The 23,122-nt window shown below is 47.4% G+C and overlaps 1 protein-coding gene across 1 annotated transcript in view; it reads left to right on the top strand.

The window, feature by feature from the left end:
- The window catches only part of ASTN2 (astrotactin 2), a 400,925-nt gene that overhangs the window by 341,646 nt on the left and 36,157 nt on the right, over window positions 1-23,122 (top strand). The window contains exon 20 of the mRNA XM_054393630.1: window positions 21,717-21,858. Coding sequence (XP_054249605.1) covers window positions 21,717-21,858 — 142 coding nt within the window. The remainder of the gene's footprint in view (window positions 1-21,716; window positions 21,859-23,122) is intronic.

Raw genomic sequence — 23,122 nt, 5'->3', positions numbered from 1 at the left:
TTTTTTCTCCAAGTGCATGCCACCACCCAACCCAGGCAGGGATTTTGTAACTGCGCCGGCATATCTGGGAGGTATGTGTGGAATCTTTCAAGTGCTTGGTCAGTTCTCTGTGGTTTCCTTTGAGTAACTGCCCACCCTGCCAGCTCCCACCACCCCTTCCCAAGCACCCTGACATGCAACCAGTTGCGCCATTCACGTTGGAGTTTCACATGACAGTTGTCTCCTCCAGCTTTCTTTCTGTTCCTGCTGGCACATTTCCTGATTCTGGTGAAGGATCAGAGGGTAGTAGGCATGAAGACTGAAGCAGTCCATGAAGCAGGCAGAGACAAGTTATTCTTCCCCTGTACTCAGCACTGGTCAGGCCACACCTTGAGTCCTGTGTCCAGTTCTGGGCTCCTCAATTCAAGAGAGATGTTGAGGGACTGGAAGGTGTCCAGAGAAGGGCAACGAAGCTGGGGAGGGGTCTGGAGCACAGTCCTGTGAGGAGAGGCTGAGGGAGCTGGGGCTGTTCAGCCTGGAGAAGAGGAGGCTCAGGGCAGACCTCATTGCTGTCTACAACTACCTGAAGGGAGGTTGTAGCCAGGTGGGGGTTGGTCTCTTCTCCCAGGCAACCAGCAGCAGAATGAGGGGACACAGTCTCAAGCTGTGCCAGGGGAGGTATAGGCTGGATATGAGGAGGAAGTTCTTCACAGAGAGAGATTTGCCATTGGGATGTGCTGCCCAGGAAGGTGGTGGAGTTGCTGTCCCTGGAGATGTTCAAGAAAAGCCTGGATGAGGCACTTAGTGCCATGGTCTGGTGGATTGGATAGGGCTGGGGGATAGGTTGGACTGGATGATCTTGGAGGTCTCTTCCAACTTGGCTGATTCTATATTTTGGGGACTGAGATATACGCCCTACTTGGTTTTATGTGATGTTAAGAGTTTGAGTGAGGGAAGTGGGATTCTCTAGCAGAGGGAGGTCTGACTTTTTGCTCTACCTGAGATGTTATCTCATCAGTATTTTATAATATCTTGTGATTGTTTTTCTCAGCAGCCATCTCTGGGACAGGGAACTCTTGTTATCCTCATTGTGGGAATGCAGAGTTGAAGCACACAGCCCTGGAGAGAAGGATTGGTTTGTGCACTGCTGTTTTTCTGGGCTTTCCAGCCTGGTTGATGCCCACTGGCCAGAGTGATGGGCTCCTAGCCTCTGGGGCAAGCTCCCCTGTACCCATGTCCACATGGCTCTGCAGGAAATGTGCTGGTGGGTAGTGTTGGCTGTGATTTTGATCAGAGTAGTTGAGACTATGGGAGTGAAGATGTGGACCTGGGGGATGCTGTCTTGCAGTCCTCATCCTGAATCCACATTTCAGTTGTGCTTCCTTGGTGGTATGTGGGGTAGAAGAACCTCACTATGAGACTGGTTGTTTTTATGATGGTTTAGCTGTGTCCTTAGGCCTGGACACATCCTCATTAACATCATCTGGCCAGACCCCCATGGTGCTCAGTGGAGCTGCACAGGTTAGCTCTCAGTAAATCCTTGCATGTCTTCATTAATGTCTGGGTGTGAGGAATCACCACCAGAGAGACACCTTTATCTTTCTGTGGACTAAAGGAAGAGCTTCACTAGATACCTGGTTGGGAGAGAGGGCTAAAGGGAGGTAACTCCCAGCCAAAGTGATTTATTTGGCAGCTTAGGAGCTGCCTTGCTTGCTGCTCAGGGGTTACCTGCTGAGTAAATGGCAGCATGTGGTTCCTGTTACCACTTGCAATTAAAAAAAAAATAATAGAGGAGAAACCCCAGTGCACTAAACCAAGCAAAGCAGCAAGGCCTGTTCCTGCAGAATACGTCATGCTTTGCCATGAGCCTTCTTTCACTTTGTTACTGGATGTCTGTGTTTTCTTTTGTCTGTCTTTCCTCTCTGAGAGCTGAATCCTGCCCCACAGTAGTCACGGATGGTCCCCAGTGCAGGAGGTGGGTGAAGCCCTTCCATTCAGGCCTTCCTCCATGCAGTGGGATCAATCTGTGCATTCCCCTGTGGTGGTCTTGCAAAGCCTTCTTCAAGAACCAGCATCATCTGCAGTCCCTGCAAGGTTCTCTGCTCTTCCTCCCTTACATCAGTGTTTTGTGCATGCCTTGCCTCTCTCCTGGGATGCAGCAGCAGCAGCAGCAGCAGCAACAGCAGATGGTGGTTGGGAAGCATTGGGAAATGGTTTTTGGACCTTGGATGAAGAGTGACGAAGCTAAGAGCTTTGTCTTTTGGGTTGGTCTGCCTGGAGAAGAGAAGGCTCCAGGGAGACCTTCTTGAGGCCTTTCAGTGCCTAAAGGAGACGATCCTTTATGGGGCAGACATTTTAACAGGGCCTGTTGTGGCAGGACAAGGGATGATGGTTTGAAACTGAAAGAAGAAGATTCAGACTATAGGGAAGGAAAAAATATTTAACACAACAGGTGGTGACACCTTCTCCTAGGTTGCCCAGAAAGATGGTAGATGCCCCATCCCTGCCAACATTCAAGGTCAGGTCTGGATCTAGCTGAAGAAGTCCATGCTCACTGGAGAAGCCTTTGTAAAGATCTTAAATGACCTTTAAAGTCCCTTCCAACTCACACCAGTCTATGATTCTTTTGACTGGGGCATGCTCACCTACCCATTCAGGATGAATGTCTACATGGTGTGGTCCAGTGCAGGAGCTGAAGCTTCTTGGAGAACTCAGAAGAAGCTAAACCAGCCCTCTATGGACTGTGTGCAGACCAAGTATTGCTGCCCTTGCAGTGCTGCCAGCTTGAATGTAATTTCTAAGGATGAAGCTATGTCATTAACACAGTGACCACCCCATCTGCCAAATGCCAAGCCCCTGCTCTGAACACTGGGGCTTCACAATGTACCTCAATTTGGGGGTTTTGACCTTTGTTTGTTGGGTTTGGGTTTGGTTTGTTTTTTAACATGGGGAAAAGTATTTTTTTCCCAAGATGCCTTGTTGGAATTGGCTGGACTCCTTTTATCTGAAATTTTCCCTAAAAAAAAAAATTCATCCTGAGGCAGATACTCAGTGTGGAAAATTTCAACCCCAAACAGTTAATTTTTGGCAGTGTGGTAGGAGCTGAGCATTCAGAAAGTGCTGGGCCAGTGTGCTGGCGCCATGCTACCTGCTCTTTTTGGAGAGGTGTTTTCATGGTTGTCCTCTTCTGGGGTGGCTGAGCATGGATCTGGCCTCTTGCAGAGATGCAGGAAGGGATAGAAATATTGGCAGGTTGTGGGAATCTGCGTGCTCACCATAAAATCACTGCTGCTGGTGGGACCCTGCCCAGTCACCTTCATAGGGCTGCTGCAGTGAGATGAGCTGGGGGAGCTGGATCACACCTGGCTGCTCCCAGGGCAGGGGTCAGGTGGTTGGGATGGTCAGTGGGAAGGATGCAGAGGAAGGAGAAGAGGAATCTGTCTCTGGTCTCTCTTAGCAAACCGAGGGTGACACCAACTGCTGGCTGGTGGGATTAACCCTTCAGAGCTATTAACCCTTCAGAGATTGTGCTCAGGCCCCTTGTGCTCATCTGCTCTGCTGGTGAGAGGCTTCTAGCATGGGCATCAGTCCACCCAAAGGTGAGCAGCTGCATTGAGTACCCTCCATGGCATCAGCATCAGAGCTGTGGTTTTGGCCTGGTGCCTCAGTGGGGTGGGTAGTGGAGAGCAGCTGCTGGAGAGCCCCAATTCTGTGTTAGCTGCTTCCCAAACTGTGCAACCTGCCACCTTTGCCAGCTCCAAAGCTTCTCTTACTCCACTTGCACTGTTCAGGAAGGATTTAGTGAGCCTAGAGTTGGCTTTTTTTGTTGTTGTGTTTTTGATGAACGCTGCAGCCTTTCTGAGAGTAGCTACTGATGCAAGACCTGTTTGGATTCCTCAGTGGGGCAGCATGTGCTGGGCATTTACTTCCCCCAGGCTGCCAGTGGTGGGGTAGAAGAAGGGCTCTGCTCTCCCCTCTGCATCCCCTCCCAACACCCTTGTCTCTCCAAAAAATCCCAAACATAATCTGGAACCAAGTGCTAAACCAAGCCTTCAGCTTTCCTTTTCCATGCCCACCCACATCCTCATGCCCACTGTCCCCACCACCTCCATCCACCCATCCCAGCCAGCCCTGTGGGGTAGGCCACACACAGGATAAAGAGTCACTGCCAGACAACCTGAGTGATAACTTTCCTTAATTAATTTGGCTTTCCCTCTCCCTCCTTCTCTTTTTATTTCCATCCCCACAGTGTGGTGGAACACCCCAGATGCTGTCAGATGTGTTGCACATGCAGGGTGACATCAGCTCCTTCAGTGCTTTACAGTCTGAAATTTTTAGGGCCAGTTTTCATTAAAAATGGATTTTGAAAGTGGGTAAATTAATAATTTGCTAAATCAGGCCCTGGACTGCTCAGCTTAACAAATTAATGCACGTAAAAAAAAAAAAAAAAAAAAAAAGAATATGTGTGAAGGGGAGCCCAGTTAAATGAAAAATGGCCAGGTTGGCTCAGGCTGGATGTTAATTCCAGTTCAGTGTCACCACCATCCCTGCCACCATGGTTTAGTCATGTCCTCCTTTACATGTTAATTAAACTGATGTGCCAGGGAGTGCTGCGAGTCCAAACTTGGGCAGTGTTTGTTTCTTTGCCTTTGCCCTGTTGCTTTTGCAACATTTGTTTAGTTTTCATTCGATGCATAAAATCTGAAGGGAACAAAACCCCTCATGCACATTGGATGGTGTAATGAGACAGGCAGCCAGATGGTAATTAATATATGAATATCGTTCCCATTTCCAATCGTCTGCCTGTGGTTGGAGCAAACCTATGGCCCCCAGCTGTCGCTACACGAGACACAGTCAGAGCAAAAACAGAGCTAGAGTTCAGCTGCTCTGTTCCCAGACCACAGACTGAAAGAGGAGATGCTTTTAGGATGTGCTGTCCCCCGACATGACACAGCAGTGTGACATTTTCCTTCTATCCAGTGGAGGGCAACAAGGGACAAACTCACAGCCTCTACCTCCTGACCAGTCAACATGCTGGGGCTTTGAAGCTCTGTGGAAAAGCATCCAGGTCTTTCCTCATGGACACCACAGGCCAGTGGGATTTTTGCTACCAGGCAGTGATGATTATTTATACACCAGTTATGTGGCTCTTCGGGGAGTTCTGGAGATTTTCAAACTCTACTGGTTGAAGCCCTGGGTAGCCATGCCCTGGCTTTGTGCAGGCTCCACTCTGATGAGGTTTCAATGGAGGTTTCAAATTCACACAATCACAGAATTGTTTTGGCTGGAAAAGCCCTCTAAGATCATCAAGTCCAATCATTGACCTAACACCACCGTGGCCATTAAACCATGTCCCCAGGTGCCACATCCACATATTTTTGAACACCTCCAGGGATGGTGACTCCACCACCTCCCTGAGTAACCTATTCCAGTGCCTGACCACTCATGCAAGAAAGACATTTTTCCTAATATCCAACCTTAAACCTCCCCTGGCACAATTTCAGGCCATATCCTCTCATTCTATCACCTGATCCAAGGGAGAAGAGACTGATCCCCAGCTTACTCCAACCTCCTTTCAGCTTACCACATTCAGCATTTTGCTGTCAAAGGATTTGATTCTTCTCTATTTCAACTGAAAGACCCTTTCTGAGATGATCCAAGAATTTTCTTTCCTTTTATCCAGCTCTCACCCAGCAACATGTGGTTGTGCTGTGACCAGCCAGTACATCCAGATGTTTCTCCTCCTCCTTTAGTCCTATCTGCAGAAGTTCCTGCTGACAAAAGAATGATTTTATTGTCCATATTTAAGTTGATTTGCATTTTTAAGTATTAAAATTCGTTCCACGTGGGTTGATGTATCCCTCAAGATCTTTTCCTTTCTGTTGACACTGATCTCCTGTGCACTCATGTTGTGTTCCACTTCATTGGTGCTGAAATCATTGCTGCATTTCCAATGAGAAATCAGACTGATTATGAACCTGATCATTGAGGAGCTCTGCTAGTTATAACTCACTTCCCATCACTCTCTTTTCAGTGCAGCCTATTTTCACTTGTCCATTACTCAGTTCCTTACCTGCTGGGTAATTCTTCTGCTAATTCCCATCTTTTCAAGCTTCCCTAATAATTACCCATGTCGTGTCATGGCTAGTGCCTCCTGATACCCAGACAAATTGGATGTACCACGTTTCCCAGTGTCTAGGGAATGAACTGTCTCATTGAAGAAATACATCAGGTTTGTCTCACACAATTTACTAACCCTGGGCTTGCAGTTTATTCTCCTTGTCTCCATGTCATAAATGACTCCTTCCTTTAAAAGACAAGAAAACCACAGAGGGCTCTGTAATGAGAGAATTTTCTCTTTCAAAGCTACATTTGTGTGTTGAATGTCAGCAAGGAAGGCTGATATTCCACCTCTTTGTCCTATCACGTGTCTTTACAGTGAGGGTGGTAAGAGCCTGGAACAGGTTGCCCAGGGAGGTTGTGGCTGCCCCCCTGCTCAGACACAGCCTTGAGCAACTTGGTCTAGTGGGAGGTGTCCCTGCCCATAGCAGGGGGGTTGGAACTGGATGACCTTTAAGGTCCTTTCCAACCCAAAGTATTCTAAGATTTTATTTTCTATGACTGACTTTCTCAAGGCATCCCATCAGCTTCTGCTAAGCCAAGACGAAAGCCTGTGACTCTCTAAATTGCTCATGACCTCTCTGACACTCTTACTTTGTCTGTATTTTCTCTTCTCTTCTCCCTCCCCACCAGTGGCTGGCACAAGGAGAATAACAGTGGAATCTCCCACATTGCTGTGGTCTGAGCAGGTTTCCCTCACATTATGTCTAAATAAATATTAATAAGAAAAATGGAATAAGGGCTCATTGACAAATTCGGCAAATATTTGCCTCTGCCTTCCCTTTCCAGCCACCTGGCTCCCACAGGAAAGTTTTGCCCTTTCTTAGACCAGAGCATTCAGGAAATAAACACTCAGTTTATTTTGTTGGAGGAGGAGGAATATGAAAATAGTATTATGGGGCCTGAAGCCCACATCTGATGTGGCTGGAAGCAACTTAGAACTGCTAGCTTGAGCAAAGGCTTTTGTCAGTGCCTTCAAGTGACAAGTTCTTGCAGAACTGTCCAGGATGGGCTTGAATGGTGCCCATGATTCCACCTTGATCACCTGAAGGGCTTTTCTGCATCCTTGGAGGGACTGTGTATTAAAGAACCTCCCAGAAACAAGACACTGAGTCTTCAGGCCAGTTGTGAAAATTTGAAAGCTTGGGTTTACCAGCAGGAACAGGCAGAAGGAATGAAGAGAGAGCAGCAGGGATGGCAACAGTGTGAGCTCCCCTGGGGATATGGCCCAGGCAGCCATAACCATGGTTGCTACCTGAGACCTGCTTCCTAAGCAGCTGGAGTGGGAGACTGAGGTCCAGGTGGGTCTTCAGCCTTACCATCCATAGCACATCACAACTGGTCTCAGGCAAAGCTAAAGGACATAGTTTTGTTGTAGAGGAGGAGCTACTTCTCCATCAGCTCAGTGCAGAGGTTGGCATAGGGCAAACATTTACAATGCCTCATCAGGGATGAGCCTAACCCACAGCTTCATGGAGGGGTTCAGTGTGAGGGCTGCCTACCTTTTGCACAGCAGCAACTGGTTGTGTCCACACCATAGGCCATCTCCTAACTGAGTGCCCACCTTCAGCTTTGCTCTAATTGCTTCCATCAGAGAGCTTCTTTTCAGACAGACACATCCTTGCCTGGCACCTGGCCGTGGCTGCAGGTAGCTGAGCTTCCCACAGCTCCTTCAGCCCAGCCTCTGCTGCCACCCTGCCATGGGCTTTTGCTGGGCAGAAAATAGACTAAAGTAATTCCTGGGATATCACACAGTGACATTTCTTAGTCCTTCAGGGATGGAGCAGTGGATCCCACCATTCCCTTAATGAGACTGACTAATTATTCCTTACAAAGGAGGCTGCAGGAATCTGGAGTGGAAACTACTCCCCTAACTCACACCTAAGCACAGCAGGCTGAGCACATGCTGGAGCAAGCAGACCTGCTGCTGGGCAGCTTGCAGGAGTGGGACCAAGGCTATGTTATGTGTATCTGTGAGTGTATGTATATATGTATGCATAAAAACTCTGTGTGTGTATATTTTACTATGTTAAGCTATAAACTGTATGGGTTAGGTATGAATTAGAACCTTATAAAATGTGTTTACTCATTCTGTGTAACTCAAAGCAGGGATTAAACAGTAGGAAAATCTGAGCAGGAGAATTTTCCAAGCAGAAAAAAAAAGTTTTACAGCTCTCATTGTGAACTGGAGAAGGAGGATTTTTTCTTTCTTCTTTTTTATTTTTTTTTCCCAGCATTTTTTTGTGTGTTTTAATTTTTATGATTATTAAGTAAAAGGAGGAGGAAGGGTGAATGGAGGAATAGCAGGAGAGCATTCTGTCAGGCACCTGAGCCACATACCCTTCTCCATTTCTTGTGACAATGTGTTTTCTGTCCCAGGAGAGCCTCCCCACTACACACTGTACCCCTGAGCAGGCCCTGCTTTGCTCATCTCCTTGAAGGCATCTTTTATGGGGAAAACAGAGTCTTGTGATGCTGCCCTGGTTAAAGAGAACAGGCGCAGGAAAGGAGCAGTGGAAGCAGGTGCAGCAAGGAGGTGAGGCTTTGCTGAGAATCTCAACCAGGAGAAGAGGGGAGGGAAAAGTAGGGAATGGGGATGGATTGAGATATTGCAGCCTGTTCACCCTCCTTCTCATAAAGGAAGGCTGGACTTAAGCACCAAGGGAATAACCTCACCCCCATCAGGTGAGTCATCCTGGGTCAGCTCCATTTCAGTGGTATTCGATAAAGGGCAAGGCGCATGAATCCCAGAACAGTTTCTTTTCTCCTTCTGTTCTTGGATACAACTTCCTTTCTGCACTCTCTTTTTGATCTCTGCTACCTTCTAGTTCTTGCTGCCTTGGTGAATCATCTCTGCCTTCAGGACTGGTGACCCGTGCACAGTTAGAGCCTGACTCACTCTTCTCCTCTACTTGTTATTTCCACCTTAGGAAGGTTGGGGTTTGGTTGGTGGGGTTTGGGTTGTTTGGGGTTTTTGGGGGTTTTCTTGTTTGTTTGTTTTTTTTCCACTGCCCTTTATGAACATTTTCCAGGAAACCAGGGAAAGGGAGGGCAGAAGAGAGACCTGAGAAGTCTCATTGTTCGGGTAATTTTCCCTACTGCTAAATGTCAACGTCCTACACATGATGCTTAGCACAGGGAGTTGGGGGGCTTCTATTTAAGGATTTGCAAGGGATGGGAGAGACTCACCTTATCTCTCTAACATGACCCAAGTGATGTTTGGGTTCTATTTACGGATTTGAAGAAAGGAGGGAAGTGATAACCACAGAGTATGAGCTCCGGGTTGGCTACCTGGCACTGGCTTCCCTCATTAGCACAGATGCTGGAACAGCCCTGGAGTCCATTTCCCACTTGGCTTAATCCTACTGTGTTCATGCTGGGAATCTGTCTTTCATCATCTGAGTGGTAAGATGTTGCAGAGTTGCTGGTGATGACGTGTCTCCAACCAACCATCCTAGAGCGATCAGTGAGCCTTGGGATGGGAAGTGTGCCCAGATACCTTATTTTGCCAAGGACACCTAGGAGTCAAACAACTCTTCCCACCACAGAGAGCCTTTGATGAGGTGGGTTCCCAGGGGACATCATCCATCAGAGCTGTCCTGGCTACTAACATCTCCCCTTCCCTGTGATTGCCAGGATTGATTTGTCTTGGTTTTGGGGAAGCATGACTTAAAATTCAGAGCAGGAAGCGTTCCTGCTGTGCCAGCGTCCTGCTGTGCCAGCGTCCTGCTGTGCACTTCTGGCAGGTATCCTCAGTGCCTGGAGCTTGCTCACTTGTCAAAAGGGGTTAATAATCTTTCAGAGATGAAAGCCAACTATTGCTGGTTAGAGATCTGGACTAGGGCTCTGGGTTATAACCTCACATTTGCCTTTTGCCTACTCTCTTTGAGAAAGTGATTTGCTCTTTTTGCATCCCTGCTCCTTTGCCTGATGCCTCTCCCAGCACTGCAGGTGTGTGTCCCAGTGGAGCTCATGTCTTGGCTGAGGGGTGGAATTGCTGTCACATCTTCAGAGGCATTAATGGTCTCTGTGAAAGGCCTTGAAGTCCCTGGGAGTCTGGTGCCTTGTCGATGTGTTTTGTCCTCAAGGAAACTAAATCAGAGAAATCAGAGGCTGTGTTCTGTCCCTGTGAGCAGGAGGACTGTGCAGGAGTGCAGGAGATCCTGTCTCACCTCGCAGTCTTAGTGGAAAAGATGGAGTGACTGCTGATGTGATGATAGTTGCTGGAGTAGGCTCCTCATAGCCAAGAGATTTCCAGCTCTTTCTCCTCTTCACTGACTTGTGCCTTCAATGAATCAAAATTGTGAAGAGAAATGTTAACTTCATTAACAGCCACTTCAAATGGCTAAGTGGCTGATCCATTAGCTGTGTTAAGAAAGCTGTTGTGAATTTGCTCTGGCAAACCAGGTAACTCCCTGTTCAACAACTGATGTCAGCTCCTGTGTGCATTAGTCCTGACCAAGTGGGTGTTTCCTGCCTTCTGAGCTGGGTCAGATAATTGCTTCTTCACAGAATCACAGAATGTTAGGGGTTGGAAGGGACCTTGAAAGATCATCCAGTCCAACCCCCCTGCCAGAACAAGACCACCTAGAGTAGGTTACACAGGAACGCATTCAGGCAGGTTTTGAATGTCTCCAAAGAAGACATTAGTCTCTGGGCAGCCTGTTCCAGTGTTTTGTCACCCTCACAGTGAAAAGGTTTTTCCTTATGTTCATGTGGACCCTCCTCTGCTACAGCTTGCACCTATTGCCCCTTGTCCTATCATTGGGCATCACTGAGCAGAACCTGGCTCTGTCCTCCCAACACATCTTTATAAACATGAATGAGGTCACCTCTCAGTCTCCTCTTCTCCAGGCTAAAGAGACCCAGCACCCTCAGCCTATCCTCATGAGGGAGATGTTCCACTGCCTTCATTATTCTTTTCTCAGTTTTATCCTGATAGTGCATTTGGCTTCTCTTGTGATCCCTGCTTGGATAAATGGAGAGTGAGGAAAAGAGGCACAGTCCAGTGATGTGCTTTCTAGTCTGGATCTGAGGATCTGAGTGTATCTCCAAGAATGTTTAGGCCTGGCTGTGTTTGCAAAGGTTTTAACCTTGCCCCTGCAAGCATGTACATTAGTTTATCTGGCACACGAGTGGAATGGAACAGCTCGCATGAATAAAGCTAAACATGTGTAAATGTTTGCAAGATATGGGTCAATAATTCTTTGGAAATCATAGCAAACCAAGTCTCTCTTTTCTTATGCACTGATATTCTCCTATCCATCTTAGACAGGCGATCTGAAATATCCATTATGGTGTAGTTGTTCCAAGCAGCTCACAGCCAGGGTGCAGAAACTCAGCTAGTGTAAATTATTAGTGTTCTGTTGACTTCAAGGGAGCTACAGGAGGTTTTACGAACTGAGGAGCTGCCCCCACATTCTCAAATGTCCAAAAATGCATCTCAGGGCCAAATAAGTGGTCTGGTTCCATGCAGGTCCCTCCATCAGGACCGATTCTTGTAAGTGTTCATTGGCTACCAGGCTGCAGATCTGGCTGCAGTTGTGTGTGCTGAGGCTTTCAGAATATTCTGGGCCAAAGTCTCATCATTAATTCATCAACATCTATAACCTCTGCTTAGAACAAATGGGGCCAAAGAATATTTTCTTTAAATTGGTTGCCACTACAGGCAATGGTTTGATCCACTTTCCAGCACTGAACCATAAAGTGTAAGAAGGGACCAGGAGCAGGGTCAGACAACAATAGCAATATAGAAGAAATTGGCTGATCTAAGAGGTGCAAAAATTCCACTTTCCCAGTAAGTGCAAGGAGAAGTGAAGCAGAGAGCAGCTGATGACTTGTCAGCAAAGGTTTACATTAATTTGATTTGACAAACCACCCAAGATAATTATGGTTGTAGTGATTACTTGCACACTGAGTCTCTTTCTAGGAAATGTTCTTTCCCCTTCCTGCTAGTCTGGTGTTTGCAGATGTGTGTAGGGCTTGATCTCCAGTGGCTCAGCCAGTCAGACAGTAGGCTTCTGTGGGGCATTAAACTGTTGGAGTGTTTGGTCACAAAGAGCTGAAAATAAAGAGGCTGCTCAGTAGAACTGGAAATAAAGGACCTGTCCCTGCTCTTTGGCAGATCTCACTTGGTTTCTTCACAGACCATCATGTACTAGGCAGGTCAGGAAATGTGTGTACTAGGGAGGTTTATAATCCAAACATGTTGTAGGTGTATCCCCAGGGCCCATTTGGACTGGCCAGAATCACCTTGTCATTGACCTTTCTTTAGGAAGGATCCCAGGATTTGTCTTCTGAGGGGACTCACAGTGAAAGCTGCTCCCCTTTGAATTTAGTCACCTTAATTCCAGCAGAGGGTGGAACCTTGCAGTGCTCTGGACTGGTGGAGCCCAGGTCCTGGGTGCCATCTTTGCATTTGGAAGTCTTCTTTGAACAGTAGCTCATTCCCCTAGGAACTACTAGAGTGCAGTAGCTTCATGCATTTAGGAAGAAGGAAGTCAAGATACAGGCTTCATGCATTTAGGAAGAAGGAAGTCAAGATACAGGCTTCATGCATTTAGGAAGAAGGAAGTCAAGATACAGGCTTTCTTGCCAACTCTGGAGTGTCTGACACACAACTTCAGAGTGTGCAAGGGTGGCTCTGGGGCTGTAGCAGTGCTGGTGGGATTTCTGGTGAATGTAAGGGCTCCATGCAGTTCCCTGGATCTGCTACAGACTGCTGGCTACAGGCCTTGGGGACCACGAAGTGGTCCAGACCCCTTGTCCATTATTTAGAAATCTCTAATTTAAAAAAAGCTAAAAAATGAAAGGAAAGCAGGAATAAGGGTTGGAATTAGATCTGTGATGATGAGAGTGAGAACAAGATCTGCGGTGATGGACAAAATCTTTTTGCCAGACAAGAAGTATCTGAGGACAAATCTCATGTCATTGCTTTGTCTGCACAACTCCCAGCACAACTGGGTTCCCACTTTGCCTTGAAATCAAGTAACTGTTATAACATGCTGCAGGGCCCGAGACAAACTCCAAGGGAATAGATAAATTCACTTGGACTCTCCACCATCCTAATGTGAATACGTGGCTTTGAGATTGGAATTGGCTCATGCCTGGATGGCTCCAAGCACAGCAGAGCCAGCTTGTGTCTGGCTGTGGTTGACCCTTAGCAACCCAGTGAACCTTGAGAAATACTGGAGGGCTCACGGCACCGAATGAAATGCATTAATTCTCACTCTCCTCCAGCAGCATACTGCCTTGGGGAGATGGAGGAGGTGATGCATTCTTACATGAGCTGAAGCAGTTTTTCTGAGGTCTTAGACACTGACTCTGAAAGAACTGTGCTAAGCAGTCTGTGGAGAGCTCAGGTGAAGGAGCACTGAGTCCTGCTGATGACCCTAAAAGAAGAATACACTCATGATTAGCCATGTGCATCAGGTTTTCAGAACATTGCAGCTCATCCAAATGAAGACCATTTCCTTCTGTTCGACTGGCTGCTCATGGTAAGAACAGTGTGAGACAGCCCAGCCTTCAGTTCCAAATGGTCCCTCCACATACAGCAAGCTCTAGCCCTGGTGAGCACCAGTGAAGCCATTTGAGGGACCTTTGTGACACTGGAATGCAACTTTTGCTCTTAGCTCAGCTAAAGCATTGCTCCTTTAATTTAGCTACCTACAAATGCAGCCTTCCATCATCAGAGGAACTGGGAAGCCCAGAGAAAGATCTTCATCGTTATTAATGTGTCTAGAAGCACACAGGAAGCAAATTCCCCCAAAATTCCCACCCTGGGCAAGGTGAAGTCATTCAGTGAAGTGCTGCACTTTGTGCCTTTGTACGAGTTGGTGAGTGAGTAAGTGCCCCAAGTTGCACAGAATAATGATCACTGTTTTTTCTGTTGCAGCCCAGACAACCTGTGCCCAGGCAAAGGGGTTCCCAAAGGATGTGCCTTTGAGAAAAGTCACAAGAAATAAATTATTTCAGACACTGCAGGCTTGTTTTGGTGTGGGGCTTAGGCTCCTATCTGACACGAGACACTGGCATGCATGGATGCTCCCAGAATGTGGGCAGAGGGTAGTTGGGTTTTGGGTTTTTTTTTTTTTTAGTAATAACTTTGTCTGTTTTTTTCTTTTATAACCTGGCAAGCCATGTAGGAAAGGAGGTTTTGACATCCTTCCACCAGGATCAGTGGGGACGGTTTGCTTTTAATGATCTTCTAGGCAGCGAGACAGACCATCTGCTGATGTAAATCGGAACAGCTCCGTCGCCTACAGTTCTGTTACACTGATTGAAATCAGCACATCCTCTCCATGACAAAACCCCTTCCCCTGCCTTTCCCCACCAAGCACCAGAGCTGAAGCATATTAACCCCAGGTACAGACTCACCGTGGAGGGACCGCCCTGCAAGCCTGTTCTCCCCAACTACCATCCAAAACCCTGCTCCAAGCCTTCTGCTCACAGTGCTCCTTTGAACCTCCCCTCCTTCTCCACAGAGCCCCAGAGGAAGAGGAGGACCCCCAAAAGGTGACCAACTTGGAGGGCTGAACATGCCATTTGTTTCCTCGTTTCAGGAACCAAAACCTGGCAAGAGCAAAGCGGATTGAGGTGTCTCTCCATCTGCTTCACTGGCATTGCTCCGGAGGTCACTGCTGGGGACAGAGGTCCTCGCTGGGCCCCATCTGCCTTCCCTGGGCTCCCTGGTTTATGCCCACTTGGGCCTCTGACATTCTACTCTGTTTTTCTTTCCTTGAAAATGGATGGGGAATTGGGAGGCGCAGTGCAGGAACGCGCCTGTTCCCCATTACAGCTCCACCGGGGCTGTAACACGATCGTGCCTGCTCCGTACCCACACAGATATTTATTTATCCATACAGCCTTTCTCCTTGTTTTCATTAAGTTAGGCAGAAAAGGTTAATCTTTCTTCTGCTAAAGCTTCAAAACCAACCAAGCTAAATAAAATATGATTTCTTTCATTTCTCTTTTAAAGGACACTCTTTCTCTCTCTCCTTTTCTTTCCCCACCCCCCCCCCCCCCCCTTAAGTACCAGAATGAGGTCACAGTCAGAGATGCCACAAGAGAAAATTGAAAACAGGTTGAAAAAAAGCAAAAGGGAGAAAGACAGAGAGAAAAAAAAAACTAAAAAAACCACAATGAGAAGAAAGTGACTAGTAACATTGCAGAGTTGGTTTCATCCAGTCTAGTAAAGAAGTTTCCAAGATAGAGACATTGGTGCCTTCCTGCTTCTCACTTTCTGCTCTTTCTAGGAATCTCAAAGGTGAATTGCAGCAGGGAGGTCTCTTCTCATCTTCATTTCCACTTTGGTTCTCACTGCCTGGGTTTTGTTCATGCTGCTCTTGGCACAGGGACATGGGCTGAAGGTGAAGGAATGCCTGTGAGGGTCCCAGAGCTTCCATTTGCTCCTCTAGCCTCCTGGAGGCTCCTGGCCCTGCTCTGTTGTTTAGTCTGGTGGAACTCAAGGCCATAACTCTTGTTGTCTTGGGTGGGATGGTTGATAGGTGATTCATCCTGCCTGCTGCCCACAGCTGCTGGGCGCTGGCACCGGTCACGCTGGAAGGACTGAGGCAGACTAAGAGTGTTGGATGCTGTGAGTGAGCAGTCTGAGCCTGCTCCCATCCATCTGCATTCCTCAGTCCCCACTACTGCCCATCTGAGCCTCCTGCTACTAGAAGTGTGCTCGCTTGAGAGCAGGTTGCCAGCTCAGCCTTACAGGCAGGCAGCTCAGCCAGGGGGTTCCTCCTCCTGCAGACCAAACATCAAGTTGAGTTCCCAGGTGGGGAATCCCAGAGTCATCATCAATGGGTTGATCTACATGCTTTGGTGTGGCCAGACCTGGTGTGGCCAGAAGTTTGTAAAGCTTCACAAATGGTGCTAATGCCCCCGTGCAAGCTCTGGGCATGCTGCTATTCTCCTCTGTTTTAGGGAGAGCTCTGACTCACCACAGCACCAGAACCAGTATAAGGTACATTTAGGAAACCAAGAAGAGGTGGTTTGCCAAACTCCACAGTTGTGCCCGGAGAAGAGGGCAAGCCAGTAGTGAGGCATTGGACTGGAGAGAGCAGCATCTTCCCAACAGTCATTAGTAGAGCAGAGTTTGATTTTTCAAAAGGTGCCTGGGGAATTGGATGGTCTGGGGCAAACCAGTCCTGGGAAGGCAGGGGCACAGAAATGAGGGAGAAGAGAGTCTTGCAGGGATTCAATGTGCATCTGGGAGCATTGCTGAGCACAGCTGCTTTGTTGTTGCTCAGTGTGCAGCAAGCAGCAACTTTTGCTCTGTGCACAGCACTTACCATGGTGATGAGGAGTTCTGGTCTGAATTTTTTGCTATGGAGAAGTGAACATAGGTGAGGCCTCCTCATAAGAGCTGGTCATTTGTCCTTGATAGATGTAACAGCTTATTGCTTTATTTAGTGTGACATCAATTATTTATTACTATTAATGAAGGACACAGATGGCTCTCTGGTCAATAAAATATCTCCTACTCCACAGAGATCATCTACTCAGCTATCATTTACTCTGCAGAGAACCTTTGGATTCTTTCTGAAATTTAATAACATGAGCAAAGATACTACAGCAATCTACAAGGTTTGTGCTTCAGGGCTGCTTTGGGAGGCTGAAATCCTTCTTTATATTTGCTGGTGGGTTGTGTGAGACCACAAGTCCAGATGGGAAAGAGAAGCCCCTTTGCTTTCCATCATGAGCACTTATCCATATAATCCCTTTTATAAAGTGATCAAACTCCTTCTCAGAAGACAGTTAGGTTCTTTGCCCTTCTCAGGAGCAGCCCCTTTATTCATATCCAATTTACTTTCTCTTGTCATTACTGCCCATTAGCATAAATATTTCTTTTCCATCTAAGTGCCGCCCTGATGATGTATTTGCAGTCATGTGTCTCTCCTCAGCCTTTCTGTGTCTCTGCTCATATGGTAAAACTTCTGTGTTCTGTGATTCCCCTGTGAAGCCTTCTCTTCTGCTTTCCCTGTGCCTTCCTCATAAGCCCAGATGTGCAATACTGGGATCTCTCATCACAATTTTGTGCTCTTCAGTCAGCATTCCTCTATTGCTACAACATCCCAAGACCACTTTTCCTTGGTAGAGCAACATTAGTGATCCATCCTCCTCTTGCAGTGCCAGCAAATCATAGAATCATAGAGTCACAGAGTCATAGAATGGCTTAAGTTGGAAGGGAACTCAGAGATCATCTACTCCAACTTCCCTGACATGGGCAGGGATGCCTCTCAGCTCTCAACTAGACTTGGTTGCTCAAGGCCTCATCCAATCTGGCTTTAAACATCCCTGGGGAGGAGGCATCCACAACCACTCTGGGCAACCTAATCCAGAGTCTCACCACCCTCATACTGAAGAACTTCTTCCTAGGATCCAGTCTAAACCTCAGTTTAAAACCATTCCCCCTTTTCCTGTTGCTAGACACCCTTATGAAAGGTCCCTCTGCAGCTTTCCTGTAGGCTTGTTACCTTAGCTGCATCCCACTGACAAGGTCCCAATCTAAACTGAGGGCATAACTGGTTTTATGGTCCTAGGGAAGGCTTAGAGAATTTCATTTCAGCTGCTCTCAGAGCACCATGAACTGGACAAAGAAAGACTTCTCTTGTGTGAGATGCAGAAATAAAGTTGCTGTGTGTGGTGCTTCACACAGAGCACAGAAGGCAGCTCCCCATGCTCACTGAGGATTGACAGCTGTGTTGTTCCTGGGGTGTCCTTGAGCCCACTCCATCTTAGCTGCATGGTCCATACAGTCTGGCACCACCAGTGACCTCACTGCTGCTTATACAGGTGCAGAAAGCCTCCCAGCCTTGGGGCTGAGGTTTCAGCACCTTTGCTAGCATCTGTTTTGCTATTTTCATAACAACCTCTTTGCTTTTGTTCGATTGTAGCAGGGCCAAGGAGAGGAGAAAGTTTCCCTGAGGCTCAGCATTGAGCACAAAGCACCCTCTTGCTGTAGGGATTTTATTGCAAGGGTTTGGGCTTAACCCAAGCTGGCATGGTGCTGGCAGACCCTGAGAACTTTATTTCCTCCTGTATAGGGGGACAGAAACACACTCTGCAGAGATGAGTACTCAGAAGGTAGTGGGTGACTTATCTGTGCAACCTGAATGCTCACTTCAGTGGTTGCACATGACATTTTCCATCCCATTTCCAGTCTCCCCAAGTCTGGTTCCACCCTCTGCACTCCCTGTCTCAGCCCTTTGTTTTTCTCTCCCATCCCATCTCTACTTCTCCTGACACAGATATCCTGACTGATGCTCCTTGGGCCCATGAACTGCTAGTCTAGATCTCCCTTAGGTCTTGCCCAGTTGCCCATCACAGACCTTCTGCCCAGCAATTTTCTTTGCTGTCCCTCATTGGCTACCTGTCAACCCTGATTGCTCTGGAGGAAGGACTGTGATCCCAAGGCACTCGTGGGATGATCTGTCTCAACATGGAAGTTCTTCCTGGTCAGAAGGAAGGTTACTTGACATCTGAAGAGGCTTAAAAGCTCTTGCTCTTGTTGAGCAGCAAAGTCACAGAATCATTGTGGTTGGAAGAGAGCTGTAAGCTCACTGAGTCCAACGGTCACCTAACATCTGGTCCTGCTTCTCCCTTATGTGTTTGTGATTCATCTGGGTTTTAAGTCACAGCAGTGTGTGTTTGCAGGGACTTCTGGTGACAGGGAGTTCCCCACTCCAGCCTGATGTCCTATGAAAAGAGCCAGGAATGAAGGCTGGAAGTGAGCAGTAAGGGTTGGTTTGCTTGTTTAAACCATAAACCCAGAGCTAAGGGCTTGCCCAAGGCCACTCAGCTCTCAGGACTCCAGGCAGTGATTTTCCCACTGCCAACCCGAGCTGCCCACTGAGTTGATTTGGGCTGTGGTACAGACTGGGGATGGGGACTGGGTTGAACTACACAGACCAGTGACAGAGCTGCCTGAAACAAGTTTGGAAAGAACAAGTCATGCTGGGAGCATTAAAATGAATAATTAAGGCTTGGATTCCTTTGGGGAGGAAAGGAATTTATTGCTGCTCTTTTCTCTAGCCAAGGGGGACATTTGTTACCAAGTTGTGTATCTTGTGACAAGATGCATATGCAGGTTGAGGGGAGGCTAGGGGAGGGAGTTTTTTCTTCTACCTGGGTAATGCATATGCAGAGTGAGGTGTTCTGGGCTGGTTGTACCACTTGTGGTCTGTACCAAGGTCTGAGAGTTGTGCTCCATTTCGGCAGTCCTCAGCCACTTCTGCTTTTAGACAAATAAAGAAAAGTGCTGAGAAGGGAATTCTTCTCCTTGTGCCTCATTGTCCTGACATTCACACATGCACAAGGTACCCAGCACAACAAGCTGGCTCCAGATTTGCTTCTATCAGCCTAACTCTATCAGCTGCAGCAGCCCTTCCTCAGATTCCTGTTGGTGGGAATGGGATACAACCAGGGCAGCTGCTTTGTTTTCTCTACTGTTTGGTACCTTGGGCTTTTGGTTCCACTGAGGTGAAATGGGAATCATAGAATGGTTTGGGTTGGAAGGGAACTTTGAAGGTCATCTATTCCAATCCCCCTGCAGTAAGCAGGGACATCCCCAGTTGGATCAGGTCACTCAGAGCCCCATTAAGCCTGACAAATGTTTTCAGGGATGGGGCCTCTACTGTATCTCTGAGCAGCCTGTTGCAGTGCTCCACCACCCTCATTGTGAAGAACATCTTCCTAATGTCCAACCTAAGCCTACCCTGCTTTAGTTTAAAGCCATTGCCCCTGTCCTAGTGCTACATGCCCTTGTAAAGTCCATCTCCAGCTCTCCTGTACCCCCTGTAAGGCTACTCTAAGGTCTCCCTGGAGCTTTCTCCTCTCTGGGCTGAACAACCCCAACTCTCTCATCTTCTCCTTATAGGAGAGGTGCTCCAGCCTTCTAATAATTTTTGTGGCCCTTCTCTGGACCCACTCCATTAGGTCCATGTCCTTCTTGTGTTGAGGGCCCCCACAGTACTCCAGGTGGGGTCTCACCAGAGCAGAACAGAGGGGCAGAATCACCTCTCTTCATCTGCTGAGCTCTGCAGTGAGCTTTAACTGCCAGACAGGCTGCCCACTGAAGGAGATGAGTTGCAGGGCAGTGGATAATCAAGTCCAAATAGCTTAATAAAAGAAGTGTTTTCAGTTTCAGCTGGGTCATGATCTAAGTGTTTAATAAGCTTTATAAACTAGAACACAAAAAAAAAAAAAAAAGAAAAAAAGAAAAAAAAAATCATCATTTTTAATTAGGTTTTTTAAAAGTTCAAATGCTCATAAAGAGGTGAGTGTTCTTCAGCCCAGCTGAAGGAGCTCCAGTCATAGCTCCAGGAGCTGGCAGGGTGCACATGGAAGGGAATGCAAAGCTACTGATTTTCATTGAATAATAATAATAATGAAAAGCACTACACAAAAAGCCCCAGGACGTTGAGAGCAATTCCATGCAAGCTCTAAAAACGTCTCCTCTCCTTATAACTGAACCTAGCAGAAACATGTTTCACTGTGACAGGTGATTTTTGAGAAGGGCCATGTCCCCTTTAAGAACTAAACATGCAGTTAGGGTGGGAAGAACCCTGTTTAACCAAGCTTCCAGCTCTTCTGGGGACCTGGAGCACACCCTTGAATCATAGAATGGCTTAGGTTGGAAGGGACCTCAGAGATCATCTACTCCAACCTCCCTGCCATGGGCAGAGACACCTCTCAACTAGACTCAGCTGCTCAAAGCCTCATCCAACCTGGCCTTGAACACCTCCAGGGAAGGGGCATCCACAACCTCTCTGGGTAAACTATTTTAGAGTCTCACCACCCTTGTACTGAAGAACATCTTCCTAAGCTTGAGCCTAACCCTGCTCTCCCTCAGCTTCAAACCCTTCCCCCTTGGCCTGTCTCTAGACACCCTCAGGAAAAGTCTCTTTGCAGCCTTCCTCTAGGCTCCCTTCAGGTACTGGAAGGCAGCTAGAAGGTCCCTCTGGAGTCTTCTCTATTCTGTGGAATCATAGAACTCTACGGCTCCACTGTAATATAGAAGTCTTGGAAAGAAAACTCAAAACCTTCACTTTTAGAAGCTTAGGAAGGAATGGACAGGACCAAAGAAACAGCAGAAAAACCATTCAGGAACTGACAAACAAAAATCAGAGTTGAGTCTCCATTTCTTCTGTTTGGTTTGAAGAAGAGGAGGCTGAGGGGAGACCTCATGGCTCTCTACAGCTACCTGAAAAGAGGTTGTGGAGAGGTTGGTGCTCGTCTCTTCTCACAGGTAATTATAGAATCATAGATGTGATCTATGATGTGTGATCCTGTTGTGGTGTTTGCATTGAGCCCATGGATTGCCTGTACACTGTGAGTGCACCCTTCCACTGTCCCAGCCATGACTTGGCACTGGCCCTGGTTTCTGCAGTGGATTCCTGTTGCAGATGATGGCCCAGATGTGTTTTCAACTTCTTTTGTCCATAGGTGATCTTCTCCATATAGACTTGGGAACACCCCTACCAGCCACAGCCGGGTAGACTTTGTGCTGGTTGCCTGTCCTGTGTAGAGATGTTCCTACAGTGTTTGTTAAATGGTCTGCAACAATTTTGCACCTGTACTGATGTCTTGCTCATCTCTTTGCTCTCCAGGAGAATCCTTGAGCTTTGCAGATGATTTGCTTTCTGGCCTTGCAACGTCCTGTGTGGCAGCGGGTAGGAGCCATGGAGATGTCCCAGACACCAGCCTCTACTCAGTCATTTTCAAGTGCCTGGAGCCAGATGGTCTGTACAAGTAAGGAGAGGAGTGTGGAAAGGTGCTGGGGACAAGGAGGGATCTCCAGTGGTGTTGTTTAATTGTTATTGTCCTTTTTGGTCAGCACTATGTTACACCAGAGTCTGGGCATGATGGGAATCTTTCTCTTGCTTTGACTGTAAGACTCAGCCAGTGAAATGGAAAACCAGTGTCTGCCAGTACAGTGCTGGAGGCACTGGGAGTCTGTGGGAGACCTCACTGGCATAACTCACATGTTCAGTACTCTAGGCTTGCAGATCTGTGCCTGGTGGGTAGGGTTGTCTCTCATGGAAGAACTGAGCTTGTGGACAGATTGAAGCATTTGCCAAATGCCTGGTGGACCAAAACAGCCCAAAGTGTGATAGGCGGCGATTATCTAAATCACTGCTTGCATTAGTAGGACTTATTTAGCAGATCAGAGAGACACCAAATTCATTGGTCCACCACCCAGTTGCTTCTTCAGGGACAGGTGACCGTGCCTGTGCTGGTGTTCTTGTTCACTTGACTCTTCTGAGACGTTCTTCATGCACCTGGGATTGGATTTTCTGTTTGAATCCTGTGGAGCAATTAGTGTCCAAACTTCTCCTTCACTATTGTTTGGAGGGAGTCTGGCCTTTTCAATCTGGCTCCTTAGCCTGGGTGTCCTCTGTCTTGAGGGGGATATCAGGAGTCAGAACACAAAGAGAAGAATAGAGAAATAAGGCAAGGAGATGGAGGAGAGAGAGAGTGAGCAAGAGAGAAACACCCAGGGCTTAATGTCAGAGTGACTGTAATAATTAAAACACATTTTGTAGTGAGTAATGAAACTTTTTATGGGACCACAAAAGCATTTAAAGCAAGAGCTGGCAAATGGTCTGTCAGCGAGAACTTTTTAAGGTCTTGATTAATATTTTCCCTTTGCCTCCCCCTCCACCAACCCCCAGTTCAGTATGTTGACAACCTCTGAAGAAGGAGAAGCCTTTACTGCACATCTCCTGAGCAGAGCTGTGTCCAAGAACGGGCTCCCAGTGATACCTCTTGCCATTTAATAATTTTAAATGTTTTCTTGTTAAATATATATAATGCTTAAATACAGTTATTAATGTCTCTGGGAACTGGGCTGCTCTGAAAAGGTGCCAGGGAGAGGCTGGAGCAGCCATAGAACTTGCTAATAACCTGCTGCCCATAAAATCAGCTGGTCATGAGCTCTCAGCCATTTGTCTCACAGCTGCCAGGGGCACTGGGCAAGGGAAGAGCTGCTGGGTTTGATGGGGAGGCTGCTGCT

Source organism: Indicator indicator, chromosome 28 (assembly GCF_027791375.1).
Source record: "Indicator indicator isolate 239-I01 chromosome 28, UM_Iind_1.1, whole genome shotgun sequence".
NCBI lineage: Eukaryota > Metazoa > Chordata > Aves > Piciformes > Indicatoridae > Indicator > Indicator indicator.
Note: the sequence above shows the minus strand (reverse complement) of the source record. Positions and strands in the feature narration are given on the sequence as shown.